The sequence below is a fragment of the Paramisgurnus dabryanus genome, chromosome 6 (assembly GCF_030506205.2).
Source record: "Paramisgurnus dabryanus chromosome 6, PD_genome_1.1, whole genome shotgun sequence".
Lineage (NCBI taxonomy): Eukaryota > Metazoa > Chordata > Actinopteri > Cypriniformes > Cobitidae > Paramisgurnus > Paramisgurnus dabryanus.
In genome coordinates, this window is record NC_133342.1 from 1492382 (window position 1) to 1519258 (window position 26877).

At 37.2% G+C, this 26877-nt stretch overlaps 1 protein-coding gene across 1 annotated transcript; it reads right to left on the bottom strand.

Annotated features, from left to right (window-relative positions):
* Positions 1 to 1150: 1150 nt before the first annotated feature.
* On the bottom strand, positions 1151 to 26534 carry oc90 (otoconin 90). Its single transcript, XM_073815048.1, has 14 exons — positions 26495 to 26534; positions 25006 to 25068; positions 22630 to 22828; positions 22224 to 22330; positions 16883 to 17005; positions 16726 to 16773; positions 16327 to 16443; positions 16115 to 16225; positions 12907 to 12919; positions 11653 to 12755; positions 11479 to 11574; positions 11199 to 11370; positions 1817 to 1923; positions 1151 to 1720 (listed from the first exon to the last, which is right to left on the bottom strand). Exons 1-14 carry the CDS (start codon positions 26532 to 26534, stop codon positions 1320 to 1322), a joined length of 2700 nt encoding a protein of 899 aa, XP_073671149.1. The 3' UTR covers positions 1151 to 1319.
* Between the last annotated feature and the right edge of the window lie 343 nt (positions 26535 to 26877).

Genomic DNA, 26877 nt, shown 5'->3' on the forward strand with positions numbered 1-26877 from the left:
CGCCAGGTGATGCCATTAGGGACTCAGCGGTAAGCCATCTAGCCTTTATACATATCTATGGTAACAAGGGCGTGGTGAGCTTGAACCTGCCTACGTCATGAGTCAATTTTTGGACCCAACATCCAATAGGAAAATTCAACTGCAGTAGCCACCGTTCAACCTGAAGAGGGCAGCACTCAGACGTTTTTACACCATATATTGTAGTATTGAAACACTTTATATCCAAATGTCAAAAAACTTACTAAAATCAATTAACAGCACTAATAAAGCATCATTCTTACAGATCATTAACTAAAAAAAGTTAGTTTAGGGTTTAGTTACTCTTTAAGAAAAAAGTAAACTTTTTTTCAAGAGTTTTTTCTAACCCCTTTGGCAGTGTTTTGGTGCTTTTTTAAAAAGAAATTCACTTTAATTTTATCTTTAACTTTAATGAGACTTATTTTCTCCGGTCATTGTGCTCATCGTGAAAATGCATCTTGATTTAAACATTGTTAGATATATGTACTGAAAACAAGATAAAAATACTAAGTAAGCATTTTTTGCATTCTACCCATCCATTCCCTTAGTAGTTAAAAACAGGGTGTGGCAGGGGTGAAGGTGGTGTTAGGGTTCGGGGAAATTCCCTTATTTTCAAATTTTGTGTCTCTTCTCTGAAACGCTTAGTTTAGCTGACAATTTAATATTATACAAAAACAATAAATGTCTTTATTTGTAATTAAATGAATAAAAATTACTTCAGTCAAATCATTGTGTGGATTTAAAAAAGATACAAAAATACAAATACAATGATTTGCTCCAAAGGTCACTAAAACATAAGCTTTAAAGGGATAGTTCACCCAAAAAAATGTCGTCGTCATCAAAAATTTTGTCATCACTCTTTTTTCTACTATGTAAGTCAATGGGGCTTTTGATTGGTTTGCTTACAAACATTCCTCAAAATATCTTCCTTTGTGTTGTTCATCAGAACAAAAAAAAATAATACAGTTTTGAAACAACATGAGAATGAGTAAATTAATTTTCATTTTTAGGTTTACTATCCCTTCAATGTGAAGGGCATCTCTCATTTCTTTTAGTGGGTCGATTTTGTTTGCAGAGCACAATTGCAGGCCCCAGTTTCACCTGTGGCAAGTTTGTATTCTGTAGTTATTCGCTCCTATCAAAACCATGCAGTTTGTAGATTGAACGTTAGCTGAGGAGGAACAGCTGATTCTGGATGGCGCCTTCTTTGGTCATTGATGTTGAGTGAGGTTTTTTGTCTATTACATCTTTTATTTACTTGATGATTGAATCACACTGAGAGCTAGAACCATCTTGTTTTATTATTCTGGTTCCTCTTCCTCCTCCTCTTCTTTTTCTGGCTCCTCCTTTTCCTCTTCTTCTTTTCCTTGCTCCTCTTCTTCCTCTTCTTCTTCCTCCTCCTGTTTGGCACCCCCTGCAGGTTTACTTTGCGCGGGGTTCTTTCCGAGTGAGGATGTGTGCGGCCTGACTGGCTGCTGGTTCTGTGCATTTGTTTGCGGACGTTGCTGGGTCATTTCATTGCTCTCCTCGCTAGAGCCCTGATTGGTTGATTGCATCGAAGAATCTGTAGTACGGTGGCATGGTGGGCGGGGCCCAGAACACGACGAGGTGATTGACTGATTGAAGTAAGAAGCAGCCATGCACTCAGCAGTGGAACGGTCGCAGACACACTGCAGCCGGTCGCACACGCTCGTACCCATACCTGCCACAGACACACAGTAATCTGCATTAGTTTACCAGTCTTATATTTCTTTTAGTAAATATTTGCAAGTTTTTTGGTAAGTGTGTAATGTCTTACATCGGGGTTTTCCTTTCTGACAGCTGATTTGAGCATTGAGTTTTCTGTTTCTCCTGCAGCCCAGCGAACTCAGCTGTTCCAGACAACACTGATGCAGAAAACAGCACCTGAAACACAACATCAACAACAATCAGCCATTGAAAAACCACACAGTTGACGGCATCTGTACAATTTTTTCTACTGTGGAAGTCTGTGGGTGCCATAAACTGTGTGGTTAGTATTATTTATCAAAATATATTCTCTTATGTTCAATCGAATAAAGAAATTCATACAGGATTATTAGACATGCAACCACCTTACATAATGAACTGTATTGTTTTTTATTACCTTAGAATCAGACGTTTTAACTACATACACTGCGGGTCTCCTTACATGGAAGTCGCCATCATGTTTCTACAGTAGCCCTTAATGGCCAAACTGCTCTACAGAGGACGTTTTATCCCTAAGTTGTCTTAGACGACAACATGTTTGTCCTGTTGCAGCTACAGTAGCTTGTCATTGCATTTTGAAATAGAGGTTGGTTGCAATTCGCAATATCACCAATTAGCAAATACACTCTAAAAAAACAAACGGTGCTATATAGCACCAAAACAATTGCTTTGGATCGTAACGATAGAAGAACCATTTTAGTGCCATATAGCACCGGTGAAGAACCAGTGAAGCACCAGTGAAGCACCGGTGAAGCACCAGTGTAGAACCATATAGGGGCCATATAGCACCACATATGGTTCTACATAGCACTATATGGTTCTACACAGGTGCTTCACTGGTGCTTCACTGGTTCTTCACCGGTGCTATATGGCACTAAAAATGGTTCTTCTATCGTTACGATCCAAAGCAATTGTTTTGGTGCTATATAGCACCGTTTGTTTTTTAGAGTGTAACATATTTTTATTTTAGAATGTGTAAGAAAAAACTGTATCTTCTGTATCTCAGACTTGCGAATTTGTCTCTCAAACTTGCGACTTTATGTCTCAGAATTGTGACTTTATATCAGAATTGCGACTTTATTTCTAAAATTGCTACTTTATAGCTCAGAATTGCGACTTTATAGCTCAGAATTGCGACTTTATAGCTCAGAATTGCGTCTTTATAGCTCAGAATTGCGACTTTATAGCTCAGAATTGCAAATTATTTCTCAAACTTGCGACTTTATGTCTCAGAATTGCGACTTTATATCTTAAAATTGAGACTTTATAGCTTAGAATTGCGACTTTATAGCTCAGAATTGCGAATTTATTTCTCAAAATTGCGACTTTATTTCTCAGAATTGAGACTTTATATCTCAGAATTGTGACTTTATATCAGAATTGCGACTTTATTTCTCAAAATTGCAACTTTATTTTTCAGAATTGAGACTTTATAGCTCAGAATTGAGACTTCATAGCTCAGAATTGCAACTTTATAGCTCAGAATTGCGACTTTGTATTTTAAAATTGAGACTTTATAGCTCAGAATTGCGACTTTATAGCTCAGAATTGCAACTTTATTTCTCAAAATTGCGACTTTATTTGTCAGAATTGAGACTTTATAACTCAGAATTGCAACTTTATTTCTCAAAACTGCGAATTTATTTCTCAGAATTGAGACTTTATAACTCAGAATTGCGACTTTATAGCTGAGAATAGCGACTTTATAGCTCAGAATTGCGAATTTATGTCTCAAATTTGCCACTTTATGTCTCAGAATTGCGACTTTATATTTTAAAATTGAGACTTTATAGCTCAGAATTGCGACTTTATAGCTCAGAATTGCGACTTTATAGCTCAGAATTGCGACTTTATAGCTCAGAATTGCGACTTTATAGCTCAGAATTGCGACTTTATAGCTCAGAATTGCAACTTTATTTCTCAAAATTGCAACTTTATTTCTCAGAATTGAGACTTTATATCTCAAAATTGCGAATTTATAGCTCAGAATTGCGACTTTATATCTTAAAATTGAGACTTTATAGCTCAGAATTGCAACTTAATAGCTCAGAATAGCGACTTTATAGCTCAGAATTGCGACATTGTATTATCAGAATTGCGAATTTATGTCTCAAACTTGCGACTTTATGTCTCAGAATTGCAACTTTATATCAGAATTGCGACTTTATATTTCAAAATTGCGACTTTATAGCTCAGAATTGCGACTTTATAGCTCAGAACTGCGACTTTGTATCTCAGAATTGCGAATTTATGTCTCAAACTTGCCACTTTATGTCTCAGAATTGCGACTTTATATTTTAAAATTGAGACTTTATAGCTCAGAATTGCGACTTTATAGCTCAGAATTGCAACTTTATTTCTCAAAATTGCGACTTTATTTCTCAGAATTGAGACTTTATATCTTAGAATTGCAACTTTATAGCTCAGAATTGCGACTTTATAGCTCAGAATTGCGACTTTATATCTTAAAATTGAGACTTTATAGCTCAGAATTGCGACTTTATAGCTCAGAATAGCGACTTTATAGCTCAGAATTGCGACATTGTATTATCAGAATTGCGAATTTATGTCTCAAACTTGCGACTTTATGTCTCAGAATTGCAACTTTATATCAGAATTGCGACTTTATATTTCAAAATTGCGACTTTATAGCTCAGAATTGCTACTTTATAGCTCAGAATTGCGACTTTGTATCTCAGAATTGCGAATTTATGTCTCAAACTTGCCACTTTATGTCTCAGAATTGCGACTTAATATTTTAAAATTGAGACTTTATAGCTCAGAATTGCGACTTTATAGCTCAGAATTGCAACTTTATTTCTCAAAATTGCGACTTTATTTCTCAGAATTGAGACTTTATATCTTAGAATTGCAACTTTATAGCTCAGAATTGCGACTTTATAGCTCAGAATTGCGACTTTATATCTCAGAATTGCGACTTTATAGCTCAGAATTGCAACATTGTATTATCAGAATTGCGAATTTATGTCTCAAACTTGCGACTTTATGTCTCAGAATTGCGACTTTATATTTTAAAATTGAGACTTTATAGCTTAGAATTGCGACTTTATAGCTCAGAATTGCGAATTTATTTCTCAAAATTGCGACTTTATTTCTCAGAATTGAGACTTTATATCTCAGAATTGTGACTTTATATCAGAATTGCGACTTTATTTCTCAAAATTGCAACTTTATTTTTCAGAATTGAGACTTTATAGCTCAGAATTGAGACTTCATAGCTCAGAATTGCAACTTTATAGCTCAGAATTGCGACTTTGTATTTTAAAATTGAGACTTTATAGCTCAGAATTGCGACTTTATAGCTCAGAATTGCAACTTTATTTCTCAAAATTGCGACTTTATTTGTCAGAATTGAGACTTTATAACTCAGAATTGCAACTTTATTTCTCAAAACTGCGAATTTATTTCTCAGAATTGAGACTTTATAACTCAGAATTGCGACTTTATAGCTGAGAATAGCGACTTTATAGCTCAGAATTGCGAATTTATGTCTCAAATTTGCCACTTTATGTCTCAGAATTGCGACTTTATATTTTAAAATTGAGACTTTATAGCTCAGAATTGCGACTTTATAGCTCAGAATTGCGACTTTATAGCTCAGAATTGCGACTTTATAGCTCAGAATTGCGACTTTATAGCTCAGAATTGCGACTTTATAGCTCAGAATTGCAACTTTATTTCTCAAAATTGCAACTTTATTTCTCAGAATTGAGACTTTATATCTCAAAATTGCGAATTTATAGCTCAGAATTGCGACTTTATATCTTAAAATTGAGACTTTATAGCTCAGAATTGCAACTTAATAGCTCAGAATAGCGACTTTATAGCTCAGAATTGCGACATTGTATTATCAGAATTGCGAATTTATGTCTCAAACTTGCGACTTTATGTCTCAGAATTGCAACTTTATATCAGAATTGCGACTTTATATTTCAAAATTGCGACTTTATAGCTCAGAATTGCGACTTTATAGCTCAGAACTGCGACTTTGTATCTCAGAATTGCGAATTTATGTCTCAAACTTGCCACTTTATGTCTCAGAATTGCGACTTTATATTTTAAAATTGAGACTTTATAGCTCAGAATTGCGACTTTATAGCTCAGAATTGCAACTTTATTTCTCAAAATTGCGACTTTATTTCTCAGAATTGAGACTTTATATCTTAGAATTGCAACTTTATAGCTCAGAATTGCGACTTTATAGCTCAGAATTGCGACTTTATATCTTAAAATTGAGACTTTATAGCTCAGAATTGCGACTTTATAGCTCAGAATAGCGACTTTATAGCTCAGAATTGCGACATTGTATTATCAGAATTGCGAATTTATGTCTCAAACTTGCGACTTTATGTCTCAGAATTGCAACTTTATATCAGAATTGCGACTTTATATTTCAAAATTGCGACTTTATAGCTCAGAATTGCTACTTTATAGCTCAGAATTGCGACTTTGTATCTCAGAATTGCGAATTTATGTCTCAAACTTGCCACTTTATGTCTCAGAATTGCGACTTAATATTTTAAAATTGAGACTTTATAGCTCAGAATTGCGACTTTATAGCTCAGAATTGCAACTTTATTTCTCAAAATTGCGACTTTATTTCTCAGAATTGAGACTTTATATCTTAGAATTGCAACTTTATAGCTCAGAATTGCGACTTTATAGCTCAGAATTGCGACTTTATATCTCAGAATTGCGACTTTATAGCTCAGAATTGCAACATTGTATTATCAGAATTGCGAATTTATGTCTCAAACTTGCGACTTTATGTCTCAGAATTGCAACTTTATATCAGAATTGCAACTTTATAGCTCAGAATTGTGACTTTATAGCTCAGAATTGCAACTTTATTTCTCAAAATTGCAACTTTATTTCTCAGAATTGAGACTTTATATCTCAGAATTGCAACTTTATAGCTCAGAATTGCGACTTTATAGCTCAGAATTGCGACTTTATATCTTAACTCTTTCCCCGCCATTGACGAGTTATCTCTTCAATCTGTAATACCGCTATTATCCACCGCAACTTATAAAAACCCGAAGTATTGCCCTAGGGCAAACAGCTGTATGTCCGTGTATGTTTTAAACATCGCTCTGCATCTGGGGCCGTATTCACAAAGCATTTTATCTTATCACTAAGAGTACTCCTAAATCGCACTAAAAGATTTTAGCTAGGAGTTTTCTCTTAAAAGTTATTCACAACGCCTTTCAGACCTACTTTTAGTAAGGAAAAATGATAACTCCTAAACTAAGAGTGAGTCTTCGTTGCTACGGATGACGTCAATTCTCATGCACGAGCTGCCTCGCAATGACCACGGTGATTGGTTGTTAGATGACAGGGCTGTCAGGCGTAACATAACACAGACGCACCAAATCATGGAATTAAAATATCGAAATATGTCTGTGTCCTATACAAAATAATAATAATAGTAATGCCATCGAAATGCATATATAAAAGAAAAGTCGTGAATTAAATTAAATTAAATCAAGCCTAATACAAATGAAAACCGCCAATTGCCTAATAATAAAACGACATTGCATTAACACTTGCTTGATTAATGTACATCCTATTAGCCTAAATAGACTACTTAAAGCAAGGAAATGTTGCCCATATTAAAGAAGCCTGCCTAATGTAATAAATAAATGATGGTGGAACTCGCCAAAACGAAAAAGAAAGCCCAAATGGATGCAGGATCAGTTTTGCTGCTGGCCCAGTTGGTGCTGGAAAAAAGAAACGTAATAAAAGGGAAATTCGGCACTGAGATATCAAGCAAAACTAAGCGTGAGACATGCGAGAAAGTGATGCGCGGGTCAATGTACAAAACAACTGGCACCCGACCAACGTTTTCAACTAACCCGCCCGCAACTCGGACCGCAAAAAATAAAAAATAAATCGTGTACCCGACCCGCTCCCTGGCCAGCATTTTTTTTAAGTAGTAATTGTTTAATAGTTAATTGCCATCTTTATTTCAAACGACCTGACCGAACGCGACCCGAATATCATAAAAAATATTTTTGGATGACTCGTGACCGCATGCATCCGCTCATTTCGGATCAACCCGCGCATCACTGGGGAGAGGATTTGTTGCAGATCAATGCAACATTCCCGCTTATGTCGCGGACCCCGGACGAATGCGAGAGGCGGTGGTATATGCATTACAATCGCAGTAGAGGGTTGAGATTGCAGCCTTTAAACAGAATAGCATGGCAACAGGTATGCCTATAATATTAAATATTTAATATCATTATTGTTTCATGTAATTCTAAAAAACTTCCTGCTTGTCATGAATGTAATGAATTAAGAAACAAATGTCATAAACAATATGCTTACATTAATGTGTGCTTTTAAGTGTTATGTGCAATGCTTGTGAGTTGGTAAAACTGTCCATGTTAAGGAGGATCAGCACCTAAGGCATTTTAAGATCTTTTGTGAATAGGTCTTAGTGAGTTAGGAGTCCTCTCGACTTCTTTTAAGCTGTCCCAGACTTAGGTGCTACTTTTAGGGCTAAAATGCTTTGTGAATTACTCTTAGTGAAAAAAATTAGGAGTCCTAAATTTAGGAGTGACACGCCCAGTATTTTTAGGAGTTGCTCCTAAATTCGCCAGTTAGGAGCTACTTTTAGCCTTAAAATTCTTTGTGAATACGGCCCCTGATCTCTATCAAAAGTCCTTCACAAAAATGGAATTATCTCAAAATAATATGCTCAAAATTTTTTGTTTTTGATTAAACCTACACATATTTTAGAGGTGATAAAAACAGAACACATGAAGGTAGGATGAAACTGATTTTTTTGTTTAAAAGCAGAAGGTCTGTTCTTTTATTTCATATATTGTATGTTTATATATTTGAAAAGGAGCATTTTCTGGAAGGCATTAAACTTTTGTGAAAATCATGAAAAAGGCTGGTGGGGAAAGAGTTAAAATTGAGACTTTATAGCTCAGAATTGTGACTTTATTTTTCAAACTTGGGACTTTATGTCTCTGAATTGCGACTTTATATCTTAAAATTGAGACTTTATAGCTCAGAATTGCGACTTTGTATCTCAGAATTGCGAATTTATGTCTCAAACTTGCCACTTTATGTCTCAGAATTGCGACTTTATATTTTAAAATTGAGACTTTATAGCTCAGAATTGCGACTTTATAGCTCAGAATTGCAACTTTATTTCTCAAAATTGCGACTTTATTTCTCAGAATTGAGACTTTATATCTCAGAATTGCGAATTTATAGCTCAGAATTGCGACTTTATATCTTAAAATTGAGACTTTATAGCTCAGAATTGCAACTTTATAGCTCAGAATAGCGACTTTATAGCTCAGAATTGCGACATTGTATTATCAGAATTGCGAATTTATGTCTCAAACTTGCGACTTTATGTCTCAGAATTGCAACTTTATATCAGAATTGCGACTTTATATTTCAAAATTGCGACTTTATAGCTCAGAATTGCGACTTTATAGCTCAGAATTGCGACTTTATAGCTCAGAATTGCGACTTTGTATCTCAGAATTGCGAATTTATGTCTCAAACTTGCCACTTTATGTCTCAGAATTGCGACTTTATATTTTAAAATTGAGACTTTATAGCTCAGAATTGCGACTTTATAGCTCAGAATTGCAACTTTATTTCTCAAAATTGCGACTTTATTTCTCATAATTGAGACTTTATATCTTAGAATTGCAACTTTATAGCTCAGAATTGCGACTTTATAGCTCAGAATTGCGACTTTATAGCTCAGAATTGCGACTTTATAGCTCAGAATTGCGACTTTATAGCTCAGAATTGTGACTTTATATCTTAAAATTGCGACTTTATAGCTCAGAATAGCGACTTTGTAGCTCAGAATTGCGAATTTATGTCTCAAACTTGCGACTTTATGTCTCAGAATTGCAACTTTATATCAGAATTGCAACTTTATAGCTCAGAATTGCGACTTTATATCTTAAAATTGAGACTTTATAGCTCAGAATTGCGACTTTATATCTTAAAATTGCGACTTTATAGCTCAGAATAGCAACTTTGTAGCTCAGAATTGCGACATTGTATTATCAGAATTGCGAATTTATGTCTCAAACTTGCGACTTTATGTCTCAGAATTGCAACTTTATATCAGAATTGCAACTTTATAGCTCAGAATTGTGACTTTATAGCTCAGAATTGCAACTTTATTTCTTAAAATTGCAACTTTATTTCTCAGAATTGAGACTTTATATCTCAGAATTGCAACTTTATAGCTCAGAATTGCGACTTTATAGCTCAGAATTGCGACTTTATATCTTAAAATTGAGACTTTATAGCTCAGAATCTCGACTTTATAGCTCAGAATTGCAACTTTATTTCTCAAAATTGCGACTTTATATCTCAGAATTGGGACTTTATAGCTCAGAATAGCGACTTAATATATCAGAATGCTGACTTTATATTTGAGAATTGCGACTTTATATCACAGAATTCTTACTTTACATCTCAGAATTGCGACTTTGTATATCTCAGAAATCTGACTTTATATATCTCAAGATATCTCAGATACAAAGTCACAATTTTCTTTTATTATTTTTTACATGGCGGAAACAAGCTTCCATAAGTCCCACAACAACACTGACTGGGTCACTTAATTGTTTTTTATCACCCATTAACCATTAAAACGACATTACAACAAACTTTTATCTATTTCCTCAGCCGAATTAACGTCAGGTTATCACACAAGCTCAGTTGCGCTCCTTCTCGCTCTTGTCACTCTCGTACATCACGCTATTATGGCCGAACAGCAGCATGCTGTGATTGCCTACTCCGTCATAGTGGCTGGTGTCATAAAATTGCTTCCCAACTATGCCTGTGCAAAGTCATACGCAGTTTTTCATCTCAGGTCCTGACAAGCTAGTACATTATTACAATGTTGTTTGGACCTATGCAAATTTTGCCAGGAAGGACATTTAAAGGGGTCATATGACGTTGCTAAAAGAACATTATTTTGTGTATATGGTGTAATGCAATGTTTTTACACCATTTACGGTTCATAAAACAAAACATTTTTCACATACCCTACATTATTGTTGCTCACTTATGCCCCGTCTTTCCAAAACATGTACATTTGTACAAAGTGTTCAACGTTTTCTTAAAAGCGCGGTTTGCTGTAATTGGCCAGCTATCCAATGCGTTGAGATTGGGCGAATAACTCAAGCGTGTGAAGGAAATGTGACACTCCTTACCATATTTGGAATATCAGCTCCCAAAGCAATAGTGACAGGTATTAATATCGTCTTTACTACCTTATCTATTCGAGCTCGAATCTGATGCAGAAAATGCAGATTACCAAACTGACTGATCAACTTTGCCAGCGTGACTTGAGCAGAACGTAACAGATTGGTAAGGATACTATGTAAACATAAAACCATGTCTGCATTTGTGAAAGTGTATGTGCATGTTCTGACCGGTCCAGCTGATCTACTGGGTTTCCTCTTCCCTGCTGTCCACAGTAGCAGCCATAGTTTTGATACTCATGAGGACATCGTCCTGTCAGACAGTTCAGCATTTCACCCAAAGCAGACATATCCCTTAGCACCTGTCCAGCTGCATCATACTGGTAAAAAGACATGCTACATTCTACACACAAACACATACACAGACACAAAGACTTGTTGGTAGGTGATATCATTACAAGGTCTCATTTTGATAAAATGGTTTTAAAACTGAGCAAATCCTCATATAAACCTTCGCTTTCTTCTTTCGGTTGGTCTGAAAGTCCCGCTGCCTCCAGCAGAGACCAGGCAAAGAACGGCAGTGTCCGTCTCCGTCTCCGGACAGGCTCTGGAGAAACACACGCACATGCTTACAGTTCTTTGGAAACAATATACATCTATGTTTGGTTAACTGATTGCTGGTTACCAATCTTCTCTGATTCCTGTGAGCTGTCAGACGGCTCTTTCACTTCCTCCTCCTGCTCCTCTTCCTCAGCAGACTCCTCCTGATCTGCAGGGGTCACCATAGTGGCAGGTGGCCGTTGCAGGGGTGGATGGGTTGATTTCTGGGAGTAAGGACGAGATGTGGATGCTGGCATCTGGGTCTTATGGAGAGGTTGAGATGTTGTTTTGTGATTCCTCGTTGGTTTTGCAACCGTGTGTTCTGTTGGTTTTGGGAACACGTGTACGGGAGGTTTAGTAGAGGGATCAGTAATGCCTGGTGTTGTGATGGAGGGTTTTAGAAAGCTGGCAGTGGTTCGGTTGTGGACCGAAGAAAAAATGCCACTTTGTTTTTCACTCTCTTCGTCACTCTGTAGCTCTTCATCACTCTTTTTGTTTTGTGAGTTTGTGGTGGCTTGTGTGGTCAAGTGTGATGCTGAAGATGTTGGTTTGGTTGTGATCAAGTCGCTTGCCTCTTCACTTTCTTTCTCTGTCTTTTCAACCGATAACTCTTCCTCCTCACTGTCTCTTTCTGGTTTATCTTCATTGGAAGATATGGATGGGGTTGTTTTATGATGAGAGTTTTGATTGGTTATTGTTTGGGTGGGTGTGGTCATCAGAAGGCTATAAAGGTTTTGATTGGTTTGTGTTGACTGTTCTTCTGTCTCTATCGACTCATCCATTATTCCTCCAGTGATGTTACTAGCATGAATTGTTGTTTTTTGTGTAACAGTAGTATGCGCAGGGATGTGTGTAAGAGGTTTTATGGTGTGTGTTGTATGTTGAATTTGTGCAGGTGTGTATGCTGTGGGTTTTAAATTGTTGTTTGCAGCCGGTTGAAACGTGTCTTCATCATCTTCATCACTTTCCTCATCTTCATCAGATGAGAGGTATTGTGGTTGTATGTGTGTGGATGTTGTTACTGATACTGTGTGTGGAGCAGAAAGAAGACTTTGTGTGTGTGATAAGTGTTGTGTATGGATTGATTGTATGTCTGTGTGTGAGAATGCGACAGTCTGTGTTTCTGTTGTTAATGGTAGAGCTGTGCTACCTGTCGGTCCATCTGTCAAGACATAAAAAATATAAATACTGAATTTCTAGATGGATAATCTCTTTGATGTTTTTTATATTTTAAGAAAGGGAACAAGAAATATAAAAACAGGAAAATTAATAAGAAGGCTCACTATTTGTGCTCATGTCCAATGCATTGTGGGTAGTAGGAATTTCTGTTTCTTCTGACATCACAGCAGTCACTAAAACGCAAACAGGAAATGATGTCACAGGTCACATGGTCATTATTCTGAAACTGCAGATCATGCCTGAATAGTTTACTTTGGGTGATACTTCAACTCGTGCAACCAAATCTGTTATGGGATTTGTTTGTCATTCAATTAAATTAGATGCTGATCCCAGATCAGTGTGGAGAAGCTTATATAAAATAAAACCCTTAAAGCTGCAGTCGGCAAGATTTTTTGATCATATTCACTGACACCAACACTATGCTCCAATAGAACAACATAAATTAGACTGTTTAAGAACCCCCCCCCCCCCGCGCTTCTACCTCCACTTAGCGCCTGTTATTTGTCTGGCAAAAAAACACCGCTCTCGGTTCATCTGGTCCAATCAGCGCAGACCTTTTCATCTGGTCCAATCAGAAGTTTCATGAAGATATTTTGTAAATTTCCTACTGTAAATATATCCAAACTTTGTTTTTGTGAGTGGATGCAGCAAATTCACAATCAAAATTGGCCAAAAACTCGCCTACAAACTTTGCTTTACTACCCAAGTTTGAATTTTTGAAGTTTGTGAAGTTTGAAGTTTATGTAAAAGCTTACAACTTCCCCCATTTAGTCAACAACGTTATTACCGTGGTAAGCCAGTAGAGAGCGCTAAAACCATAGACTGTAAAAAAATATAGACCTAGTGTCGGTGACGTCACCCATAGGTTTATGAAGAGCTTTTCTGAAGCCAATAATAGGCGGTGCCCGCCGTCGCCATCTTGGCCGCGCATCACTCGCGGATATCCGAAAAAAGAGGCGGGACATGGGTGAAGCTGAGGTGACTGGTTGCTGAAACCACGCCCGCCTAGCTCGACTCTAGTGACAGCAGTGGCCGTTCACCCATCACTCAAGTGGCCACGCCCCCTTAATTATGCAGAACTTTAAGGCTTAATATAATTTAAACGGATGAGTTACAAAAGAAATCACCCCCTCAGAGTTGTCATGAAGGGCAAACTTAGCTTCACTTTTTGTACCAGGCTGTAAACATATTATTTCTACTGTAAAGTTGGGGATTGACTCCCTTTTGGAGCCAGGCTCTAGTGGCCAGTCGATGAATTGCAGTTTAAATTACTTCCGTATTGGCTTCATCAGAGAGATTGGAAGACAAACATTTTCATTATTTATATGTGTGATAAAGACTTAATTTGGACTTTAAGGGCCCTATCTTGCACCCAGCGCAATTGACTTTGTCAGTGACGCATGTATCATTCATATTTTGCACCGGCGCACAGCGGGTTTTTCCCTCCACAGACGCACGTCGGCAAACTAGGGAATGAACTTGTGCTCCCTGGGCGGTTCAGCGCAAAAAAGGAGGCGTGTTCCAGCGCAAACCATCCCTGATGCTATTTTGCAGTTTCAAAAAACAATTACGCCACTGACCAGAAAAAACTAGTCTAAAGTCAGTGGCGCGTTGCGCATTATGCTATTTTAAGGGTGCATGCTTGACCATAATGTATAGCGTGCACAACGCGCATACACTTTGCTTATCTAATCTACACAGATGCAACAGTTATTTTTGCAAATCATAAATTGTTACAATAAAAAATATTAATACACGAGATAAGGGGAATCATAGTGGTGAGAATTGTGGTGATAGTTTTTATTTATTGTGTGGCTGCGTTAAAAAATTCTCATGCAAATAACGATTAAAATATTTTCATATGTTTGTTGTGTGGCTGTATTACGTTTATTTTATGTAGATAATAATTAAAATGTTTTTATAAGAAACCTTAATGTATGTGAACTTGATTTGTAAGAGTACTTTGGGGTTGGACTGCTTGCGTTTCTTGGCTTTCAGCGGTGAGGGTGGAAGCAGCGATGTCCTCTGCTGGGATCAGGTCCTGTGTAGAGGCAGATCCACCTCCCGTTACACGGCGTGCCCGATTTATGCTGGCAAGCTTGGGATTCCCCCGTCTCCTGACATCATTGTAGCGCTTGCAGCGCAACGTCCTGGGGATGCCAGCTGATGAGACAATTGTGGCTATTTCCTCCCACGCCTGTTTAACCGACGCTGATTTGGGCGGGTTTCTCCTATCTGCTCTTACAAAAACGTCGGTCTTCTCGGCTGTGAACCGCTCCTTGCGTGCGCCTGGTAAATCCGTCATAATAATAGCAACCCGCCATGGAACTTGCGCACTTGCGTTTAAAGGTAATGTTGGATGACGTTCTGATTGGTTTATTTAACGTTACACCCAAACCACATCTATGAATAATGAACCTACTTCAGACCAACCCCTTACTGATTTGCGCCTGGGGCAAGAGTTATTTCTCCCGCCGGGAAAATAGCAACAGCACCCAAGATCCGCACTTGTGCTTTGTGCTTCGCACTTGCGTTTCAGATCGTTAAAATAGGGCCCTAAATGCGATTGTCTCAATATTAAGTTTTTTTGCACTCTCAACTTCCAGATTTTTAAATTGTTGAATCTCAGCCAAATATTGTCCTATTCTAACAAACCATATATTAACGGAAAGCTTATTTATTCCAATAGCTTATGGATGATGTATAAATCTTACATCTGGTTTTATGGTCCAGGGTTGCACACAAACACATTCCTATACAGTATAAATATGTATAGTAACTGTAGTAATATTTTATGACAACTATTATGGCGGCCTCTATAAGTTAAAATGAGTATTACATATTAGGATTTTTTATTAATTAATTAATACTTTAATTAATTGAAGTAATAAAAATATTGAATGTGTTTCTGGATTTAAGGAGGAGAAGGTAAATATAAAAAGTCTTCATAGTCGAGGTAGGCTACCCTTTAAAACAGTGTGTGTGGGTGGGTTGTTTATGTGCGTCAGGACAAACTCACAGTCTCGTGTTCTGTCATCTGAAAAAGTAATTTTCTTCGAAAATTAACCTTTGGCATTTACAGAGAAAGCTGCAGCTTAAGTCTGGTACAGTGTATTTATTAAGCCCATAAGCATGCACAAAATTTTTCTTGTAAGTTGCTTTACAGAGAACCAAAATTTTTAAAACAATAACAGATCAAGTTTTAAACCACAAGCAGTGTCTGTGGTGGAATTTTGAACACTTGTTCAATGTGAAATGGTGTATTGAAGTCAGGGTTGAATTGTTTGCAACAACTCCGTAAGCCTGAGAGACACAGAAAAACGAAAAGCGTGCAGAATGCTTGATGTGAAATCAAACACATCTCTCACCATTAAAGACACCTTCCTCGTATTCCACCCCCTCCTCTTCCTCAACTGTGTTTTCTCTTTTTGATACGCTGTCTGTCTCCTGTTTCAGTTCATTCTCCTCTTTCCTTGGACCTGAGGATGAAGTATAGCAGACATCAGTGAAGTCTTGAGGTTGCTCAGATTAGTGGAAACTAGCGGACTACAGAAAATACACTAAGAATAAGAAGCTTCACCAGTCTGATATACGGCAGGGTTTTCTGTAGTCTGGATATCGCTGGCTTGAGAGCCGTTGACAAATACCACCTCAGTGGTGAAGTTGCTTATTGTCTCATTCAGTGTGTGATCAAATCCTGAAAGAGAGAGACATATTATGAGGTTTTGTTTTTATTTTTGCTTTAATGTGTACTTTGCTTTTACTGTTATATTACCATATATATCAAAGTCTGATGGGGAAAGCTCCACCCTGTCTGAAATGCATAACACATTGTCAGTTGATCAGTATGTGTAAACTGCTTTGTCACACACCAATATCAAAAGTTTTTAATTGGCTTGGGCAAACACACAGGTGGGTACCAGGGAATGACGGTCTAAAAATGTCTGTGGATGTGACTGATAGGTGTGTAGAGTCTCACCTGTTTCATTAAACATCTCACTGGTGTAGGTGTCATTAACAAGAAGATCTGTTGCAGAGAAAGTGAGTGAAGAGAAACATTAAAACAGATAAAAATAGCGTCTCTTTGTTTGCTATAAATAACTGTACAACTGTACTCTGATTAAAAGCTGTGGTACCTGTCTGTGATGTGATCGGTTGGTTGTTTCCATCCTGTTTTGTGATATGACGGTTGGAGCCGATGCAGTCTATAGCTGACTGATCACAATGGCAGAATCCTTCATCACAGAAATCTTGCGTGTCTGTAACAGTTAACAGTCACACAAATAAACCAAATCATGCTGGCATATGCACTTTTTTGTTGATTTTGCACTGGGTGTTTATACTTTTTTAATAAGGAATGCGTTTAATCTTTAAAGTCTGATATTAAATGAGTTCTCAGTTGGTCACACCACAGGAAAATGCGATATTTACCACCCAGACAAATTTGAATTATTTAAAAAAACGCTGAGTAAATAAAATGAGTTATAAAAAGTTAAAAAACAGGCAGGATGCTCTGCTCTTATACCCTGGGGGCGGGTCCACTGTCTGCGCTGAAACCACACCCACTTGCGGGAAGCTTCCGTATTTTTTAACTTTTTAAACCGTTGCAACCTGAATGTATGCTCGGTAATGTTGTAGGGGCGGGGCCATGCTTGGTGGCTCCAGTGCGTCATCAAGCCACCGTTTTAGCCCCCCCCCAAATAGTCCTGAAATGTAGAAAACTGTTTGGCGTAACTCCGCAGTACTACACAGTTCACAGTTTTTGTAATGTGTTTCAGCAATACATTTCTAGCATTTAGAATGTGTATAGAATTCTCTAGAAGGACTTTACACGGACTTTAAGTATGAAAAAAATCTCTAATGGGGTGTACACACCAAACACGAATTCAACGATTTGCGCAAGTAGATTACGTACAAAGTCAATGCAAAGATGCGAATAGATGCAAACTCGCACTAGCCGATGCGAATTGGACTGCACGATTGTTGCAAAAACATGCTTTTGATTACATACAAAGTCAATGCAAAGATGCGAATAGATGCAAACTCGCACTGGCCGATGCGAATTGGACTGCACGATTGTTGCAAAAACATGCTTTTGATTACATACAAAGTCAATGCAAAGATGCGAATAGATGCAAACTCGCACTGGCCGATGCGAATTGGACTGCACGATTGTTGCAAAAAACCCTTTTGATTACATACAAAGTCAATGCAAAGATGCGAATAGATGCAAACTCGCACTAGCCGATGCGAATTGGACTGCACGATTGTTGCAAAAACATGCTTTTGATTACATACAAAGTCAATGCAAAGATGCGAATAGATGCAAACTCGCACTGGCGAATTGGACTGCACGATTGTTGCAAAAACACGCTTTTGATTACATACAAAGTCAATGCAAAGATGCGAATAGATGCAACTCGCACTGGCCGATGCGAATTGGACTGCACGATTGTTGCAAAAAACCCTTTTGATTACATACAAAGTCAATGCAAAGATGCGAATAGATGCAAAATCGCACTGGCGAATTGGACTGCACGATTGTTGCAAAAACACGCTTTTGATTACATACAAAGTCAATGCAAAGATGCGAATAGATGCAACTCGCACTGGCCGATGCGAATTGGACTGCACGATTGTTGCAAAAACATGCTTTTGATTACATACAAAGTCAATGCAAAGATGCGAATAGATGCAAACTCGCACTGGCCGATGCGAATTGGACTGCACGATTGTTGCAAAAACACGCTTTTGATTACATACAAAGTCAATGCAAAGATGCGAATAGATGCAACTCGCACTGGCCGATGTGAATTGGACTGCACGATTGTTGCAAAAAACCCTTTTGATTACATACAAAGTCAATGCAAAGATGCGAATAGATGCAAAATCGCACTGGCGAATTGGACTGCACGATTGTTGCAAAAACACGCTTTTGATTACATACAAAGTCAATGCAAAAATGCGAATAGATGCAAAATCGCACTGGCGAATTGGACTACACGATTGTTGCAAAAACACGCTTTTGATTACATACAAAGTCAATTTAAAGATGCGAATAGATGCAAACTCGCACTGGCCGATGCGAATTGGACTGCTTGATTGTTGCAAAAAACCCTTTTGATTACATACAAAGTCAATGCAAAGATGCGAATAGATGCAAAATCGCACTGGCGAATTGGACTGCACGATTGTTGCAAAAACACGCTTTTGATTACATACAAAGTCAATGCAAAAATGCGAATAGATGCAAAATCGCACTGGCGAATTGGACTACACGATTGTTGCAAAAACACGCTTTTGATTACATACAAAGTCAATGCAAAGATGCGAATAGATGCAAAATCGCACTGGCGAATTGGACTGCTTGATTGTTGCAAAAACACGCTTTTGATTACATACAAAGTCAATTTAAAGATGCGAATAGATGCAAACTCGCACTGGCCGATGCGAATTGGACTGCACGATTGTTGCAAAAAACCCTTTTGATTACATACAAAGTCAATGCAAAGATGCGAATAGATGCAAAATCGCACTGGCGAATTGGACTGCTTGATTGTTGCAAAAACACGCTTTTGATTACATACAAAGTCAATGCAAAGATGCGAATAGATGCAAACTCGAACTGGCCGATGCGAATTGGACTGCACGATTGTTGCAAAAACACGCTTTTGATTACATACAAAGTCAATGCAAAGATGCGGGCCGATGCAAATGATGCAAATTAGGTGGCGCAATTTCCACAAAAACACACAATATTCGCCTCAAGCGTATTTTCGCACAAGTTGAAAATATTTAACTCTAGTGAAAAATTTGCATGACACAAAGTTAAATTCCATGAGTAATCTAGAGCGAGGAATGCGATGCTTCTTGTTTGGTGTGTACGCAGCATAATGGGGTGTACACACCAAAATGCAAATTGAAATTTGTGCGAGTAGATTACATACAAAGTCAATGCAAAGATGCAAATAGACGAACTTGCGCAGGCTGATGCAAATTACGCATATTGGATGGTGCGATTGCCGCAAAAACACACAATACTCGCCTCAAACGCGTCTTTGTATTGAAAATATTCAACTGAAGTGAAAAATTTGCATGACACAAAGTTAAATCCCATGAGTAAACTAGAGCAAGGAAAGCGATGCTTCATGTTTGGTGTGTACGCAGCATAATGGGGTGTACACATCAAAATGCAAATTAAAATTTGTGCGAGTAGATTACATACAAAGTCAATGCAAAGATGCGAATAGACGAACTTGCGCAGGCTGATGCAAATGACGCAAATTGGATGGTGCGATTGCCGCAAAAACACACAATACTCGCCTCAAACGCGTCTTTGTATTGAAAATATTCAACTGAAGTGAAAAATTAGCATGACACAAAGTTAAATCCCATGAGTAATCTAGAGCGAGGAATGTGATGCTTCATGTTTGGTGTGTACGCAGCATAATGGGGTGTACACACCAAAATGCAAATAAAAATTTGTGCGAGTAGATTACATACAAAGTCAATGCAAAGATGCGGGCCGATGCGAATGATGCAAATTAGGTGGCGCAATTGCCACAAAAACACACAAAATTCGCCTCAAGCGTGTTTTCGCGTAAGTTGAAAATATTTAACTGAAGTGAAAAATTAGCATGACACAAAGTTAAATCCCATGAGTAATCTAGAGCGAGGAATGCGATGCTTCTTGTTTGGTGTGTACATAGCATAATGGGGCATACACACCAAAACCAAATTCAAATTTGCGCTAGTAGATTAGAAACAAAGTCAATGCAAAGATGCGGGCTGATGCTACTTATGCAAATTAGGTGGGGCAATTGCCACAAAAACACACAATATTCGCCTCAAGCGTGTTTTCGCGTAAGTTGAAAATATTTAACTCTAGTGAAAAATTTGCATGACACAAAGTTAAATCCCATGAGTAATCTAGAGCGAGGAAAGCGATGCTTCGTGTTTGGTGTGTACACAGCATAATGGGGCGTACACACCAAAACGCAAATTAAAATTTGCGCAAGTAAATTTGACATACAAAGTTAATGCAAAGATGCGAATAGACGAACTTGCGCAGGCTGATGCGAATGACGCAAATTGGATGGTGCGATTGCCGCAAAAACACACAATACTCACCTCAAACGTGTCTTTGTATTGAAAATATTTAACTGAAGTGAAAAATTAGCATGACACAAAGTTAAATCCCATGAGTAATCTAGAGCGAGGAAAGCGATGCTTCGTGTTTGGTGTGTACGCAGCATAATGGGGCTTACACACCTAAACCAAATTCAAATTTGCGCTATTAGATTACATACAAAGTCAATGCAAAGATGCGGGCCAATGCGAATGACGCAAATTGGGTGGCTCAATTGCCGCAAAAACACACAATATTTGCCTCAACCGTGTTTTCGCGCAAGTTGAAAATATTTAACTCTAGTGAAAAATTTGCATGACACAAAGTTAAATCCCATGAGTAATCTAGAGCGAGGAAAGCGATGCTTTGTGTTTGGTGTGTACACAGCATAATGGGGCGTACACACCAAAACCAAATTCAAATTTGCACGAGTAGATTACATACAAAGTCAATGCAAAGATGCGAATTGACGAACTTGCGCAGGCTGATGCGAATGACGCAAATTGGATGGTGCGATTGCCGCAAAAACACACAATAATCGCCTCAAGCGCGTCTTTGTATTGAATATATCCAACTGAAGTGAAAAATTAGCATGACACAAAGTTAAATCCCATGAGTAAACTAGAGCAAGGAAAGCGATGCTTCATGTTTGGTGTGTACGCAGCATAATGGGGCGTACACATCAAAATGCTAATTCAAATTTGCGCAAGTAGAAAACATACAAAGTTAATGCAAAGATGCGAATAGACCAAAACTCGTTCGGCCCCATGCGAATGACGCAAATTGGGTAGCTTGATTGCCGCAAAAACACACAATATTAGCCACAAAAGCGTCTTTGTGAAAGTTAAAAATATTTTTTTATGCAAAAAATCTAGAGATTGAGGAACGTGGTGCTTCGGTAGAGATAGTCGTGAAAAGACATTATACTGAAAGTTGTCCTTGGGTGCTAAATAAATATGTATAATATGACCCCTCTAATGTGTCACTATGACTTTGGGTTGTTACAAAGCATCATGCCTAAGGGGGCGTGTTCACCAAAGCGTTTAAACGTGGCTGAAAATGGCGGGCGGAGGCTGACTGTGAGCGCTTGCTAGCATTTTTTCAGCTAAGCACTTTGGTTGTTATGATACTTCTGCTTTGTTTATCAGTCGTTGAACGATGCACCAGTTGGTTGTTGCGATATTTGCCCCGCTCCTCCTTCACTGTCGTTGAAGTGCAGAAAAACGGATAAAAACGTATAAGCGTGGCACTTGGTGTACAAGCACCATAAAATAATGTGATAAAGTAAACTTATGTGATAAAATCTTTTTAAGATCTTTGCATTTTATTTAATGACTGAGGTTGTGTACCACAGCTGGAGTTGTAGCCGCAGGTGTAGTTGGTGTTTGTTGGGATCCTCCGACTGCAGTTTCTGTCCTTTAGTTCCTGATAACATCTCCAGTGGGTGAAACAACAACTGCACACAGATGCGGACACACATAAGAAGATTAATATCCTGAACTCTTTATCTATAAATTGTTTTCACACAAGATGTATGGGGATGGTGTGTATGTGTGCATTTATATTACTCTAGGTTACATTGCCTTTTCCCCCCAATTGCACACAGAGGCAAAAAACAAGGAAAGTTGGGTCAGAGCACACACTGAGTATGTGTGTGGACTCCACTGGGAAGTTAATACATCCATTAAAATCTTTCAACCCCCTCTGTGTCTAATTTCACCCCCTCCCCTCATTCATTGCTCCATGCGTTCTCACCTGTCAAGTGTGTCGGCAGGCTGTATGTGTGTGTGCGCAGTGTCCCATGTTTCCCGTGCATTGCTACAGTAATGTCCGTGGTTCTGGATGTCCGCAGGACAAAGACCCGTCTCACAATGCAGATTAACAGCAAACTCCATTACGGACAGCAGGTCATCAAACACAGCATAAAGCCAGGAGAACTGAACACCCAGACAACCTGTGTATCACAAATACACACATTCTCTGTCAGCTGTTTAGTACATTTGTGTATTTTTGGGTGTGGTTTAAGAGTTCTTCTATATGACAAGGTATTACATGTACAGTAAGTTTATATTTTTTAAACATTATGGATATGTTTTATTATTACACAGTCAAAATGTTCCCTAGCTTTTACTGGGGCAGTACCATTTAAAGAGGTCTTAATATGTACTATTTAGGTAGTGGCGGCTGGTGACTTATTTTTCGAGGGTGCACGATGCGAAGCTCGTCACAACATGTATTTGGCCCATCGTGTGTGGCTCGTCATGTCAAAATATGTAAACTTATGTCAAAATACTCAGGGTTCCCACGGGTCCTTGAAATCCTTAAAAGTTTGTGAATCTGGGGGGGGAAATCAAGGCCTCGGAAGTTTTTGAAAATATACAAACATAGATACAGGTCATTGAAAGTGCTTGAATCTATTTTATGCATTAATTTTTTTGGAAAAAAAAATCCATATTATTCCCTGTGTAGTGTAGGATAATATCATAAAAATTCTAGACTTTTTAAGCACACGTGCTAAACTGTTTGCTTTAAATGCTTATATCTTTTGTATGAAAATGTTGATTCATTCCAAAATGCTTTTTTGCATGTAACTGTTGTTCCTTGCGAAGGGAATTAGACGCTGCGTCTCCAATGCCATACTTCCTGCATCCCTGTAATGCAGTCTTTGGCAATATTTCAGATAGTGATAAACTTCCTGGCTCCCGCGTCACCCTGTCTTTGTCGTTAAGCCTCACCATTGGTTGAATTTGATATACACATTCAGACGCACTTACCCTTGGAGGCGTCCCCAAAGTGTCACCGCAGTGACGCAGCGCAAGTTCCCTCGAAAGAGAACTGTAACAATGTATTTTAAAGGTAACACAAATGTAACTTTGCTCTCACTTAAAATGTGTCCCCATTTTTAGTCCTTGAATTTGAGGGTATTGTACCTGGAAAGTCCTTGAAAGGTCCTTGATTTTAAGTTAACTAAGGTGTGGGAACCCTGCCCACTGCATTTAGGTATAGAAATGTATAAGTTTTGTATGAATATGCACATTTGAGGTACCAATTGGTGTTGTAATAAAGACCACCTAAACCAAGATGAGACCAAAGTTGAGACCATCAAAAAATGGTCAAACTATGCGTCCTAAGCATTCTTATCTATTCGGTAGCAATATTCACGTGTTGCTCAGAAACACTTAAGTTCACGTTTTTTTTTTTTAGATCATGTCAGATGTTATTATATAAATAACAGAGGTGTATAATACTTAAGTATTTTAGTTACATTTTCCAAGGATCTGTGCTTTATCACAGTGTTGTCTTGGGAAAAAAATTACTTTTCTTTACTATAAAATGTTCACTACATTCTAAAGCATAGAATCATACTGTGTATTCATTATATATTGCTCATTAAAAATGATTTAATGCCTAATTACATAAAAAATGTGTACTTTTACTTTCTTGAATAAAAGTACAAAAAAAATTTTTACTTAAGTAAAAGTACAAAAAATTACTAGATGTTTAATGTACTTAAATATTAAATATAAACCAAAAACTTGAAATTATGAAAAGTATAGTGGAGTAAAAATTATGATAATGTGTTTTGGAATGTATGTTTTCCAAAGAAAAACACTAATAAAATACGATTAAATGAAACTTTACTTTTATGCAGAAAGTACAAATACTTAAGTACTATACAACTCTGATAAATAAACAAAAATGTATACAACTACAGTATCGTGCCTTTTTCGCAATCACATCTTGGTTATTCAGGAATTTTGCATTCTTTTTGTTGAGATGTTTTTGAACAACCCCCCATTCATCTCCTACCAGCACAACAGTAACAAAAGAAATCAAATAAGAAATAGGCCAATGGTTGCTTTTAAAGCCAAAATTTTTACATCTCATCACATTAAATAAAACAATACACTGTAAATTAATTTCCACAGTTATGAGACCACAGTCGAGACAGAGACAAGACCATCAAAACCAAGACCGGTCTCGAGTACTACAACACTAGTACCAATATGAACATCTGAGGTACTACTATGAACTATAGGTGTACTTTTTGAAAAGGGTACTGCCCAAAAAGTAACAGCTAGGGACAACTTTTTCTTACAGTTTATTTGTGATTGTTATAGTGACACTCACCAATAAAAAGCTGATCAGATCCAAGGTCACTTGTTTCTGGGCAGAAAACAGAAGTGCCATGAACTGCACAAAGGAAGTATAAAATGTTATTATTAGTTGTAAATTCATTTGATGAAAAAACAAATATCTTTTAACACTGCTCGCTGTACTGGAGAAACCTTAAAACAACACTGACATGTTACTATTACAGTTTTATGTGAGACCCATTGGTAACACTTTACAATAAGGTTGTATTTGAAGAGTTTCGTTGCAAAAAAGTTTTCGTTTAAAAAAAACTTTTTTATTTTTTATTTATCTCGTTTTTTGGTTGTGCATTCCAATTAATATCAATTCAACTGCAATTGGTTTGTTTTGATTTAAACCTTCATAATTTAAAAAATACAGCTAAGTAGCACCATAAAACAAAATAATAACATGATAACATAATAATAAACATGTTTTAACAAAAATGTCTCGTTTTGCAACAAAACTCTTCATTTGTTAACAACTAGTTAATGCATTAGCTAACATGAACTATTAATAAACAATACTTCTACTGCATTTATTAATTTTAGTTCATGATAATTTTAGCATATACTAATACATTAGTAAAATCAAACTGATTAACATAAGTTAATGCACCATGAACTAAAATGAATAACTTTATTAAAATTAACTTACACTATAGAATGAATAAATGCTAAAAAATATTGTGTTCATTTTTTATTCATGTTAGTTGATGCATTTAGTAATGTTTACTATTACAACCCTTTTGTAAAGTGTTACTGACCCATTTTATGCAACATCTTTCTTTAATCGTTTTTTTTTTTTTACAAATATTGCTATAATAATGCATACAATGGATTGTTAGTTACTTTGTATAACAAATCAAAACATCTTCAAAATGTAAAAAATACAGTTCCTGTAGCTCTGTTGTATTGCATTAACAACACAAAAGCTTGTGGGTTTGTGCATGGAACACACATAAGAGAAAATGCATACTTGTAATGCACTGTAATTCATGCTGGATAAAAGTGTCTGCCAAATGCATGAATGTAAAATGTAATGCTTTATCATTAACTCAATCACATTTTTTTACAATCACATTTTTTCCAGTTTCATATTGAAGGTGGAAGTAATATGTGCTACATATCTGGTCCTTCACCTTTGTCTTCATCACTTCATTACATTACATCTTTGGTCAACCTTTACAATAAGATTGTATATAATAATATACGTTAAATAAACAATACAGCATTTTTTTAATCTTAGTTTATGTTAATTTCAGCCCCTACTAAGATATTATTTAAAATAAAAAGTTGTAACTGTTAACATTAGTAAATGCACAATAAACTAACACGAATCATTTTATTGGCATTAACTAACATTAACAAAGATTAATAAATGCTGAAAAACTATATTGCTCATTTTTATGTAAACTACTGCATTTTCTAATGTTAACTACAACCTGGTCTTTTATCTATGAGCACAGACTCTCTCACCGTCTTACCTTTTTGCAAGGTGAAGAGAAGAATAATCAGTAGTCTCATCTTTATTCCTCTTCAGATGAATCGATAATACCATCAGATTAAGGATTTAGTCCTGGACAGTCCGAGCCGTACTATGGGGTTTTAGAGATCATGCACACCTAAGCTCAATTCAGAACCTGAACTCTGCATTGCAGGAGACTTTTAATGCAGGTGTGTGCAAGAGAAAAGGACACAATCCCGAAATGAACAAAGGCCTATTAAGACTACCTGGAAGGTCAAAGGGCAAAGGATAGAGGGGTTGTCATAGTAACCGAACTTAAGGATGAACACACTGGTCTGTATCGTGTCAAACACAGCCTCTATTATACAGTGCAGAGGTCCTGACCCAAACTGGTCAATTCCC

Coding starts and splice junctions, on each gene's coding strand:
- oc90 (XM_073815048.1), bottom strand. CDS start 26,534: ATGAGACTACTGATTATTCTTCTCTTCACCTTGCAAAAAG. Junction 17,006..22,223: donor CGGCTACAACTCCAGCTGTG/GTACACAACCTC, acceptor TAACTGTTACAG/ACACGCAAGATTTCTGTGAT. Junction 11,575..11,652: donor ACAGGAATCAGAGAAGATTG/GTAACCAGCAAT, acceptor GTGTTTCTCCAG/AGCCTGTCCGGAGACGGAGA.